Source organism: Battus philenor, unplaced genomic scaffold (genome assembly GCF_028537555.1).
Source record: "Battus philenor isolate CCGP_79_NKW_IND1 unplaced genomic scaffold, ilBatPhil1.0.hap1 SCAF_2, whole genome shotgun sequence".
In the NCBI taxonomy this organism is placed as follows: domain Eukaryota; kingdom Metazoa; phylum Arthropoda; class Insecta; order Lepidoptera; family Papilionidae; genus Battus; species Battus philenor.
This window is the reverse complement of record NW_027181682.1, coordinates 13,315,691-13,329,571: the sequence shown is the minus strand read 5'-3', so window position 1 is coordinate 13,329,571 and position 13,881 is coordinate 13,315,691. Positions and strand designations below refer to the sequence as shown.

The window sequence follows — 13,881 nt, the reverse complement described above, 5'->3', positions numbered from 1 at the left end:
GTTCTCCACCCACTGTTCACAACTTACTGGCCGATAAGAAAACTTAAGTGTCCGATACCGTCCTATAGATTGCTCAATCTATATTGTTTCAACAATATGGACACCGACACAGGAAAAGAAACAATCTTAAAGTAAAAATAAAAAAAAAATTCAAACAAATAGTTGGGTTTTGCGACGTTAACTAAAATTAGCAATATTGTCTTTGAAATATTTAATAGGTTACTTTTATGTATATGGTATTAATAAAATATTTTACCTTAAAAATACACACGAAAGAAATCGCAAGATTTTAATGTAGTCGTTTTCCTTATGTAATAATTGTAATATTTAAATCTACATTAAAAATAGCTTCGACGTGACTTTTTACTTGTTGTTGTTAAATATTACTTTTTTAGATTATTTAATTTAATTTACAATAATCAGAAAAGTACAATAATTGCCCTTTATTTTAACTAAACACGCCATTTACAAAACAAACGGAAATTAAAACATAAATCTTATGGCGGTGAAGATACGAATAGCAAATTAAGAACATTCCAAATGAAGAATGGGATTAATTGTACGAATTTTTTCTTTAGTTTAACTTTTTAAAAATAGCTGATAGAAAGACGGATATTTATTATTCTAAAGTTTTAAAAACAAAATTACAAAGCTACATTGATATGGACGTCAAGGAAATACCTTATTTCGAAGTCAACGACGCTGTTATTGTTACAGCTGCCTATATGTTGGGGTTTACTTTGTTATATAAAGAAGAATAGGTTTTTAAGCAATTACAATGTACCGTTGAAATATGTCATGGTAGTGCCACTGCACTTCCTGAAGTAAAAAAATACCAGAGATCTAACAAGCAATTGCGCATCATCATAAATGATAGACATTCGATATTAAAGGGTCTATCAACTGCTATTGGTATAATCCATGAAATTTAAAATATTAGACATTATTTTCGCTTAAATATCTTAAAATCTCATAATTAAATGTACTAAAAAAGTCTGAATGGAATTAAAATACGAAACTTGCTAGATTTGCTAAAAAACGGAGTAGCTTTGATTTAAATGGATATCTCTTAATCTTATTTAAATAAACTAAACAATGATTTCTATCACAAATAGTAAGCACCAAGGAGGATGAATATTTACTTATATATATTTATTGCTGTAATGGTGATCACTTCGCATAAAATGACAAAAGTTCGATAAATAAATAAAAAGCTTGTGTAATATCTCTCATTTATACTGTTTTTAATTAGAATGCAATCATATTACTTTTCCCTAAACATATTATGCTGATAAATAAAGCATACCTTTCATTGTTAATATTGTGATTGTAGTCACTTACCTTTCTCAACAATTTCAGCTTGTCCATTATCATATTATATGTTTGAATAGAACACTTCAAAATTTATGTTTATAAATCTAGTAAATTTAAGTAACTGGGCATTTGAAAAACACAGAATCACTCGTGGTAATGTAATGACTAGTATAAAGTTACACTATAGAAACTATACACTTCGTTTTGGTAATACAATTCGTTTTATCCTTTCAGCAATTGCGAGGTGCGATTGTGTAAATATTTGCTTTGCCCTAGACTGTACCCTTTATAGACTTTGTAATTCATTCAATGACAACTTCAGCAATCGGAGCGCTTTATAAAATTTGTCTTTTTAAGTCAAAACTATGAATATGTAACTAAATTTTATTTAAGATACTAACACCACTTTACAAATCTATATTTCTTACTGTTTTACCATTTGAATAAGAGAAGTAATATTGATTACTATATAGTTTAATTACACTGTTAGAACGCTCTGACTTAAAGCGCTGAAAGGGAAAGAAATATATTTCAAATAAATCAATATAACGCGAACATTGTCAAATCAACGCCAAGTGAAAGATTTGTTTTACTTGAAGCTGTATTACAATTTCCTTCTTAATAAAAAGTAAATTCCTTTTTTCCTGAATATTAAATCTATATTTAAAGGTTTCTAAAAAAAGAACTGAAATTTTATACTTTTCTTAAATGAAAGGAATTTACTTAGATTCTGCGTAAAAAGATGTAGAACTAGTTGTCATTGTGACAATGACAGTTCTTTGTTTTTGTATACTTTATTGATAGAAATCAGTAGGGACCATATTATATCCTACGATTTTTGAATGTTGTACGCATGACTTATATAATCCCAATTATATAAGTATTCCGTTTATTAAATATGTTTATATTCTATTCGTCATTATATCAATTTAATATTATCTTTGTTAAGTGAAAACAAAAAGTTTAAACAGTGATGATGATGAATGGCTTTATAATTATATTTAAATGAACTTTACTAAAATATAATGTTTGAAACATAATAAAAGTGGTGTTATAAAGATTTAGAATTCTCGAAACCGTCTTTAGTTACGTTATTTATGTGTCACTGGAATATTATGGAAACGATTTGTGTTTCTGACCAAACTCTTAATCCTTATTAAATCTAACATAACTCCATGAATTTATTTTAATGCAAGGTACTGCGTGACATATTATAATAGAAGTAGTTTCATCAGTTGAAATATGTTATTGTGATATTGTTTCCTTTAAGGTATAATTTAATTAGTGAAACACAAGACAAAAAAGTAAGATACTCCATGTAAATTATGATATCATTTTTAACAATAAACACAAATAATACTGATGTATAGCAAAAAGGTAATCGAGGCTGAGTTGGGCTGGCAATCAAGAGCAGATATGAGGCTGTCTTACAAAAGTCTTAACAACCGTTAGCTAACATCTGCTAGTTTAAAAGTTGGTATCCCTACATTACTTAATTTACTATGACAGCCTAAATAACAGCATGCCTCCTACTCATTGCTATTTATATTATATACCACCCTGAAGAAAATGCTGAATAAGTTATTAAACATATAAATTGTTTGCGATTTATATATTATGGGACATATGCATTTAAAACTGTACTTTAAATTTAATCATTTTGACAATGCTGGGAAAGACTGTAAATTTAATAAAATGTGATGATCATCTTTACGTCCTGAGTAAAATAAGGAATAATATTATTAACTATATAATTAAAACATTAGTCATTAATTAAATGCAACAACTACTGGAAGTTAGTTCAATAATAAATATAGTTTTTCATCTCGTTTTTGCAGTTTTGAATTTTGAATAAAGACCAACTTTCTACTTTTTTTAGTACTTTGTTATGGATTCTCCTGAGGACGGAGAACTTTGGATAGTGATGTGATTATCTGAAGTTATTATTTACTTTGAATGAAAATATTTCAAAATACTCGAATTTGTTCTCGAGAAATATACAGTTGACTACCTGTTTTACAAAAGTATATTGGAGCAAGTAATAAATAATGGTTAAAACATTTTTTGAAGTTCTATTTTTGAAAATATGCCATATGAGCTTTTATGGGGTAAACCTCTGTAATGCCAAGACAAAATCTTTACTAACAATGTCACGGACTTACTAAATAGGGTATATTTGAATTAAATTTTTTAGTTTCCAGAAACAAATATCCTGTTTTAATAAACTAATTTTTCTAAATGACTAAATTTAACTTTTAAAGTGGTAACAAATCTTAAATTAAAAATATATTATTAAATTAATCTTATCATAGCATTCAAGAGTTTTTTTATGATCGAAATACATGGAACTTGATTTGTTGACCCATTTACATGGTTCATATTATAAAAAAATGTTAAATTTCATTTATTAAGATCAACTATTGAATTCCTGGCTTTTTTCAGTGGATCAGCATTCTGAGCCGGTGGAAGATTACTACTTATCATTGTTAAAGAATTGATGATATTTAAGTGTTTGTAAATGCCGTTTAAATGAAAAAGATGTATTGATTTTTAATTAAGATTGTATAAACATTGATTTTGTTTTTTTACTCGAATCGTACAAAAATATTTTCCGAAAATAATTTTATTACAAGATATATAAGTTTATATCTTTGCTTCAGAACGATAAGAAGCTCGAAATAATAGATACGACGGTCGTAATTAAAAAATAAGATAATGCTAAAAACGTGAACATTAATCTTGAAATGTATACTTTGTACATCTAATACTCGTATATAAAATTCTCGTGTCACGGTGTTCGAACTTGAACTCCTCCGAAACGGCTTGACCGATTTTTACCAAATTTTACATGCGTATTCAGTATGTCTGAGAATCGGCTACTATCTATTTTCCATACCCCTAAGTGATAAGAGTGGTCCACCCCTAAATTTTATTTTTAATTTTTTAGACAATTTTTTTGGTTTTTATTTAATTATGATACAGCATACAAAAATACATACAAACCTAAATTTTCACCCCTCTTCGATCAACCCTTATCTTACATTTGTTAATTAAAAACTTTAATTTTTTTTGCAAAACAACGTTTGCGGGATCAGCTAGTATTTTATATAAAGAAATATGCATGGTCATTATTTTTTTTATTTTGTAAATAAATTGAAATAATAGACAAATCCTATAGTTGCTATTACATTTTTATTAGATACTAAATTTCTTATCGGTGTGTATAAAAACAGTTAGGATTTAAAGTAAGTTATAGTATATACTATTACTTTTTTTTAATTCTAATTTGAATCTTTCTTTAAATACATTGACGTTTTGTTTAGCGCAGTCAGTCGAAAGAAGAATTGCTGCTAGACGTGAACATGAACGCTTAATACTGTTTATATCTACTAAGCCAATTTTTTAAGATTTAATACATTTTAAATTTCCTAAAACATGACGTGTCTCGAAATAAATATATATTTGTTGAAACAAATTCTAAGCGTCTTAAATATTAGCTTTTCTCGATACAACTGAAGAATATTGTTACAGCGAACTAATCGCCATTAGTTTCATTAAGTTTTCTTTGCAAATTGATCTCAAGAAGTCACATCTTCACGCAAACCTGACTGGATTGACTATTATAATTATTATTTGTTAATAACGCTACAAGAAAAGAATAAAGTTCTCGTATTCAAGGTTTGAGGTAATAACATTAGTACTCTGACGCATTAAAAATAAATAATATATTGTGTTACATTTGAAAAGAAATAACCATTACACGCCATTTAGTTCTGGAGTCGAAATATTAATGTTTACTTTTTTGTTATTAATATTTTTAAGGAATATTTGAATTTGTCTTCTGTGATACCAATAAATAAATAAATAATAAATGATTTTTTAATTGATCCATCACTTATAGAATTTTTTAAGTCCATTAAAATATACGATACAAGTTTTTCGGTTCAGTGCACCTTGAAGTTATGACGTTTATTAAACGTATTCTTTATAATAACATACAAGAAAAATCTTCAACACCATCTGCAGGTAATGCATCTTAGGCATATGCAACTACAATAACAGGTTATATTTATCAAGTAAAGATACAGAAAGTAACGGACGCGCTGGATTGTTGTACCACTTTTTATGAATATATAGAATTCAGAATAAAAACATTGTATACTATAAAATAAAAACGTGTTGGTGTTTCACGTGCGAGTAAATTATATAGTAAATCTGTAAATAGCGGACCTTGGTCATCGTGTCACGTTTCATTACATTACAGACTCGGGATCATCTAGTTCAACTGATAAAAAACAAATCGTGTATATTATCTTGTATTGGCCATTTAGTTTCCATTTCTATAAGGGGCGAGTTATAAATCTGTGATGTGCAATTATTAGTTAAATAATATTTATCATGAATTTATTACGATTCTTTGTTTGTTGCATGTTGAATATCGTAATTACAAGGTAAGGATATAAAAGGAGTTGCTTAATGACGCCAAAATATTTTTATTTTAATTTATATTAAATTTGTAGTGTCAACAGCAAAGTTATATTGAATAATAATAAAATAGCGGAAATTCTAAATTCAGTAGATAGATCAAATAACAAAGTCTCTTCATCTGAAGACAACAGATCTGTGTTATCTGAATTTACGACTACAGAAACGCATCATGATTTTGATGATGACGATGATAAAAATATAAAAGATGAAATAACTAAAAACGATATCGATGATGACCTGGAAGCCAACAAAACATCGAATGAAGTTGCTGTTGAATCAGAAGATCACTCATGTGAAGATAGCAAAATTGATGATATATCCAAAGCGAATGTTAATACAACCGAGAATTTATCGCCACTCATATTAACACCATATATAGAGAATGGGAAAATAGATGAAGCACGTAATGCCAGTTTGGTGGATCCGCAAATGTTCCTTGGAGTAAAGAGTTACTCGGGATATTTCACAGTCAATAAAACGTACAACTCTAATATTTTCTTCTGGTATTTCCCCGTCGAAAATAATCCAATAAAAAAAACCCCGTGGATTATTTGGCTGCAAGGCGGTCCTGGTGCATCGAGTATGACTGGACTATTCGATGAAATAGGTCCATTTAAGGTGGATGCCACGTTAAATTTAACACGTAAGTTTGCTACCAATCTCCAAATACCTTATAATTCAGGAGTCCTTATCGTAGGTTAAATTTGTTATTTTTTCATAGCAAACTAGCTGCCCCACGCCGTCCTCGCGAATTTTATGAACGCCCCTTTCGGGTAGAATTTCATAAAATTCGTTCTGATTTCTTCCCGAAGAAAGTAATATTCCAACCAGTCTCTAAGTCTCATGGTTTACAAATTTCTTAAGAAATGTCATTAACTTTATATATTATTTGCATACATTTATTTAACGGTAAAGTTTTATACTTCAATTTAATTTATTTCTTAGGTAACCCGTATACCTGGTTGCAGAACCACTCTTTGGTGTTTTTCGATAACCCCGTTGGAACCGGTTTCAGTTACACTGAAGATAGGAGAGGATACACGAGGGACATGGCCACGGTAATATTAATTTCATTGACCTCGTTACGTCATTGCCGCCTTCTGTCCAACATTTTTCTTTATATTGTTTGACAAAAATTTTATTATCACCACGTAATATTATTCTTAGTGTTTACACAGAAAGTATTACATTGAACCTTAATAAAGGTTCTTAGTTGAACTGGACTTGGTTGAATCGTCATGACTTTAAGGAATTGAGACGTTGTCTGTCTTAACTGAAATAATACACTTGTGAGTAAAGTAAATTGAATGACTGTTACAAACTGTTGTATAGAGACTTATTCGTATGAATTTAATGCTGTTAGTTTCTTACATCTTCTTCGGAATAGATATAGAGGAACCGGGATCCGTGGTGATCTTTGGGGTGGATCTGTGCCCCAACGAAAAAAAAAACAGATACATGATCGTTGCGTTATGACTCGTATCAAACTTGTGCAACTCTTCATTGTGGTGGCAGTATAAGATTTTATTTCAGTACAACCTATAAATGACGATTTGTAGATAAATATTCCGATCGTCTTATTACGTAGCATCTGACTGCCCGGCAGTATAAGGTTGAGGACGGTCGCGTTGGCGGGTTTTATTTAGCGGTCGAAGGTGAATTCGCGAACCATATTTTTGACCACTCATGCTGCAGGCGGAAGCGGGGATGGCATTGGCTGCCCTGGACGCGAAAGAGCATGTGGAAAGTTAGACGAGCTTGTGAATAAAATTACATGGTATGAAATATTGATCATCATATAAATGGCATGTTGTGATGCCGTTTGTCAACCCGGTGAACTATTGTGACGGCGTTTTTGAAGAAAAGTCGCATGTCAAAAAAACGTTTGTTCTCTTTTCGATCAAAGTGTGGTAGGTAGCAGGTTAACAGTTATGGTTTTTGTAGGTAGCTCATATTTTGGCAGCTATGGATTGCCTTACTACTCCATTAATCATTTGCATTTTTAATTGTTATTTACTAACTACTAATAGCTTTATTATTAGTATTCCAGTCATTTATATACAGCGTTCCATCAATTCCTGCAAGTATTCCCGGAACTAAGATCTGCTCCGTTATACGTGGCGGGAGAGTCATACGCCGGCAAATATGTACCAGGATTAGGCATTGAAATACACAAGCATATGTTGTTACCGGGACATCGAGTCAACTTACAGGTAAAAATATTTGATGCTTTTTTAAAGTGGTTTTAACTTAATATTTCATAATGTGACTGTTATAAAAAACAATAGTCGTATGAATGAGCCAGCGTGAACGACAATAGAGAGCGATACTGATCACGATTTACATCTTTTTAAATAACTTAAAGCATAATTAAGTGAAGTTGTCGTTTAAATTAGCTTATGTGAGCCATAGAGTTAGCCACAAGCAAAAAGACTGCATCATGTGTGATAGTGACAATTTAGTAACAAAGAAAACTTGAATGCATAACGAAAAGGAAATGCGTAATTTTAACAAAACGATAATTAAAAAAAAATTAAAAGTAAGGATTTCTTAGTTATCCTTACTGAGTTGGACTCAATCAAAATGTGTAGACGAGTACATATTTCTATGTTTTACTTTATTTGCCTATTGCATTTTATAGACACTGGCAGTGGCCTTTCTTATTATAAAATCTAATTTGTATGGGTAGGGTGCTTTATTTACAATATTATTTCCCGTTTATTGAGCGCAGACAACTGGAAGAGTGATTGCCGCTATTTAATATGAATCTTTCTACTCCCAGCCGCAAGTCGTGACAGCGTTTTATTATTATTTACATTTTTAATAGGTAAACTCAGCTAAAATTTAAAAATGTTAACAATATAACTTAGAAGGGTTACTCAATTATACATTTATTTCTGCAATGTTTTATTTCAAGTAGTTACCCAAGCGCTACAGACAGTTTTAGCAGTGGTCAAGCCACGTAATGCGCAGAACAGATGGCCGTTGAGACTTTAAGGTTCTGGAGTTCAGATCAGTGACCGGTAAGCGCAGCATAGAACGTCCGCCCACAAGGACAGAGGACGAAGGATTAAGGTCGTCAGAAAATCTTGGATATAGACCATTATCAAACAGTCTTACTGGAAATCTATGAGGGCGGCCTTAGTCTTATAGTGGATGTTCGAACGGCTGAAATAATAACGATGACTTCAATTACTTTTATACTGTAACCCGAAAAATCATTAATTTTTGCATAGATATAAAAATTTGGAATTTTTCCTAACATGAAAATTGGCGAAATGATCATTTGAGGCGAATTGATTGACACATCGGCGTAACGAAAAAGACTAGATAATTATATGAACATGGAAATAAAAAAAAACTAGTATATTCTTTATTATAAATAAAAAATAATGATAGTAAAGATGTAAAAAAGAAAGAAAGAAAAATTTTATAATTTGCTTAGCTTAAATTTAATACAGATAAGATATAACAAGCGTACCAAGAATGGTAACCCTTGTTTCGTAAAGCTGTTACCCTAGTTAACGAGATTTATTTTCAAAATTTGCAGGGTTTTATAATCGGCAACGCTTATGTAGACCCGGCAGTCATTACTAAGACTATTCGTCCTTTTTATAATTTCGGTCTGATCGAACAAGAGGAAAAGGAGGCTTTGAAACCTCTCGAGGACGCCTTGTTAAAGGAAGTCGCCGCTAAAAACGGTACCATGGCTAAAGTTGTAAGTATTATATCACCTATCTTACTTAAACTGTATATAATGAATTGAAATTTAAATTTACTGCATACATTTTTTTATAACTGGATTATTGTTATTATTTCTATTAATACATTTTTAAATAGCTGTATTCGCTTATTCGAGCGCGGTACGTACGCAATAAAGACCTGCATATTGACTTGGAACTGCCGACGATCGCAAAGATTATAAAACGGATATCGATTAATTACTTGAAATGCTGTCCAACACAAAAAATCACAGATTGTAGGTGCTGTCACCTACAATACCCGGAGATAAATATTGCACATCGACCTTTGCGTTGAGCGTTATCTCTGTCGCACGAAATACAAGAGACAAAACGTCACATAGGTAGTGTGGGACAGAGAAATTGCTCTACAAAGCCTAAATTAGCCGATCGCCTTTCCAAAGGTCGATGTGCAATATTTATCGTCGGGTACTGTATAACGATTGATTCTGTTATGTTTCATTTTTAATTTTGTAACTATCACTGGTTAAATAGATAAAGCTAAAGAGATAAATTAACTATAAGAATTTTAGAATTTATAGAAACTTTTAAGAATAATATAAAACAGGGCTGAAATGACGATGATTAATACGTTTATTGTACGGAAATGATATAAATGAAAAGAAGGGAACAGAAGTTCTTAATTTTTTACACAAAGTAATGCTGTTTTTTTAAAAAAATCTCTTTATAATAAAATAAAAATAGTTTATGTATATACAAGTATTCGGTTTCTAACTTCGAATAGAATGTAATCATTTGACAGCGAATGTCCTGTTCTCTTTTGTCATTCTCCCCTTTAAGACTTTTACACCTACAACTAATTACCCTGTATAAAAAGTAAGTTTGGGGCTTTTATTTTAGAAATGGATGAATATGGTCAGTGTCCTGCTCACTATGAGCCATCAAACGCACGCCTATAATTTCGTTCGCAACGAATTGGCGGTCGGCAGACACGTCTTGCTGATGAACAAGCCGCACATGCAGCGCGCGTTACACGTGCGCGCAACAAAGTTCAACTTCGTTAACACAACAGTCAACGCACACCTTGCCTCTGACTTTCTAAGCAGCGCAAAGGAACACTTCGAGACTCTATTAGAACATTATAGAGTGCTTGCTTATTGGTAAGTTATAAAAAATTATAATTTCCTTTTAATTATTTGGGTCCTGAAGCGGAAATGTCAGACTGATACACGCAGCGTAGGACATTAACTCATAATGGAGAGTCGATCTTGTTAAAGTCGTCGGAGGATGCTGGGTGCAGGCTGATTCCAATTGGTCCTGTTAGAAATTTCTGGGGGAGGTTTATTTCCAGCTGTGGGACACTTATAGCTGAAATGATGATGTATATCCAATATAACACTAGCTGTCACGCTGCTTAAAAAAGATGTGTAAAGATGTTTATGTTAAAACATTAAATATATGAATGAAAAAATATAGTGGTCTTTTTTTTGGACCGAGATTTGTTGAAAAAAACGATATTTACAGAAGAAGCCCGGTGCAGGATCTTTTTTAAGTTAGCCAAGCTAATGGGCTCCAGGAGGAGCGTCGAATAAAGTTTACTTTGTTTATTTGGACGGCTATATGTCAATAAATTTATCAAGGCAACTACTACGTTTGCAGGCGATCGCTAATGTCATATTTGCTACAATCTTATGTGGAACTTCACACGGTGCTTTGAGAATAAACGCGTTCAAATATTCAAATACACAATTTAAAAAAAAGATATATATAATAATGATGAAATAACTCTTGTTAATAATGTTTTATTTCAATGCATTATAATAGACTTTATCTGAAGTTTCAAACTGAAATACGATTAGGTAGTATAGTTGTGTCTCTCTTGCACAAGTATAGCTCTATCTCACTCTTATTCGCATTATGGGATTATTGCAACACAAAAGACTTGCATAACAAGCCAATACTTCAGGCTCTGGGTAAATAAGCGCCTAAATTTACGATTTCTGCTCATATCTGAACTTCTGTAATTGCCAAATACTGCTACATATATTTTTAAATACATTGTAATATACTATCACTAGTTCTGTGGTCTGTGTATCATCGACCTCTTTTGCTTTGTGGGTGTCATCGCGATATCTCTTATCATGAACTATTACTAAGTTCGTTAAAAACGTAAAAAAACTTGATAAACACATAAGCACAAAAATGTTAATGTAACATTTTTATTTATTAAATCACGTGTTTTGTCATTAATATGAATGTACAGATTCTTTTAAATAGCAACCTTGATTCCTTTTTTAACTTTTTTTATATCTCGTACCTTATCCCACAGTATCTTCAGACCAAACGTTTAAACGGCGTTGAAACGTGGTCTCACTTACACCACACGTCATATTGGCTATCTCAAATTTACTTCACGCGCCACGGAGAGGGCTATGCTCGAGTTTTGTTTACGAGATCGGATCAAGAATGAGGGGATTCATCAAATTAGCAAGTTGAAGTGACAGGGGGCATAGCGTGTAGAAAGAATGGTCGCTGAGGCCTTAAAGTTCTGGAGTGAAGACCACGGACCCGCAGGTGTAGCGTAGAAATTCCACCCACTAAGTGGAAAGACGATCTTGTTACGGTCGTCAGCAGATGCTAGATGCGAGCCGCTTCCAACTAGTCCTATTGGAAGTCTCTGGAGAACACTTACTCAGCAGTGGACGCCTTACATATGAAATAATAATGACGATATATTTTTTATATATTTATTTCAGTGGCCAGTTAGATTTAATGATGCCGTGTGTTACCACATCAGAAAACTACCGTACGTGGAAATGGAATAAATCTGACAAATTCATTAAAGCTCCGAGACTACCTTACTTGTATTTGAATAAACGCGCTGGGTATGGTTATTTTAATTTAATTTAATCTCATATATAATTTACATTGTATAAAAAATAATAAAATATTTATGTAAAAACATAACAGTTCTTGCGGAATTAATTGATGTGAATGTGAATTCAAATGTAATCTATTACACGTAAAAAAAAGAAAATAGAAACAACTGTCTAAGCAAATATGCAAGTTGAAACATAGTCTCTTGTCTAAATATATGTTATTATAACGAATATTAAAAATATAAAACAAATATTCATCGAAATAGAACAAACAACTTGTTTTCGATGAAAATTTCAAGTAAAAATTTTGCAAATTTCGAGAATCATGTTTACATGTATTTCGTTATTGTATTTATTATTAATATAATTTAGAAATGTATAATATTAATGTTATTCATTGCAAGCAGTGGTAGTCCAGCAGTAGAGGATTGAAACTTGCAATCTACCTCGGGTACAATTTCTGCGTACAATCTTATGTAACTCACACTGCATTTATTATATATTTTTAATGTCCCATAAATCAAAGTTAGGTCAAAATCTGGTGATGGTGGACATAGTGGCTAACCCCAGAATAATAAATTGACGAATGACTTTACTTAACTGTACTTAATGCAGTAATATTTGATTTGGCAAATGTACTAATTTCTTTCAAGATCTAGCCATCATACTATAAATTTATGTCTATCCTATCAATATCAATAGTATGGTTATTCAAGATAAAATGAAAATAAGAATTATAAGCGCAAAAGTAACATCAATTTGATGAATTTGATGAAATCAAGCAATAAAAGTGGTGGAAAATTACAGATTATATATGATATTTGAAAGGGCAATAATTTTAAATGTTTATATTACAATTTTACCTAAAGACCCGACCTATTATATTTTTAGGTAAAATATCTTGAAGTCATTATTTACTCTATTATTAGATTACAGCCTGACGATGATTTATGGGATAATCTATATCTGTAGATGTTTCTGTACAGATATTACAAAACAGGCGGCGGTTTTACTGAGGTGGTATTTGTCGGTGCTGGCCACATGGTACCTCTAGACGTGCCCGCCCCTGCGCAGGACCTCGTCACCCGCTGGATTCATAAGATTGAACTAAGCAAACGGTTCCCTATTTTAGAAAACTCGTTCTTAGAAGAGTTTATTAAAAACAATACCGTGATATACCTATGATATTTTAATTTATTAAATGCACAACAGAATTAATGTATTGTTTTATTTGCTTTAATTAATTTTTTTAACATTCATGGCCTAAATTAATTGCTATTATGGTGGGATGTAGGAAAAAACACACCTCAGAATATTTGTGACACATGCTTGCGAGCCTGGTGAAATGTCAACAGTAATTGTACATTTAAACAATATAAATTATAATTCAAAAGACTTACAGGTCTATTACTAAATTATGATAATATACTTATAATAGATTTCTAATGATATTTTGAAATTTATAATAATATTTGGTAAATAACTAAAAATTATAAACA

The 13,881-nt window shown here is 31.3% G+C and overlaps 1 protein-coding gene across 1 annotated transcript; it reads left to right on the top strand.

The window, feature by feature from the left end:
- Positions 1 to 5,522: 5,522 nt before the first annotated feature.
- Positions 5,523 to 13,600, top strand: LOC137922029 (venom serine carboxypeptidase-like). Its single transcript, XM_068764866.1, has 8 exons — positions 5,523 to 5,765; positions 5,835 to 6,445; positions 6,748 to 6,860; positions 7,845 to 8,015; positions 9,353 to 9,520; positions 10,404 to 10,663; positions 12,260 to 12,388; positions 13,369 to 13,600. The coding sequence occupies exons 1-8, from the start codon at positions 5,713 to 5,715 to the stop codon at positions 13,565 to 13,567; spliced, it is 1,704 nt and encodes a 567-aa protein (XP_068620967.1). The 5' UTR covers positions 5,523 to 5,712; the 3' UTR covers positions 13,568 to 13,600.
- Positions 13,601 to 13,881: the final 281 nt, after the last annotated feature.

What these genes read in the sequence shown, in the direction of transcription:
- LOC137922029 (XM_068764866.1), top strand. Translation starts at nt 5,713, where the DNA reads ATGAATTTATTACGATTCTTTGTTTGTTGCATGTTGAATATCGTAATT. An exon ending in TATAGAGTGCTTGCTTATTG is followed by an intron (nt 10,664 to 12,259) that starts GTAAGTTATAAA and finishes TATTTATTTCAG; the next exon opens with TGGCCAGTTAGATTTAATGA. An exon ending in TATTTGAATAAACGCGCTGG is followed by an intron (nt 12,389 to 13,368) that starts GTATGGTTATTT and finishes GTTTCTGTACAG; the next exon opens with ATATTACAAAACAGGCGGCG.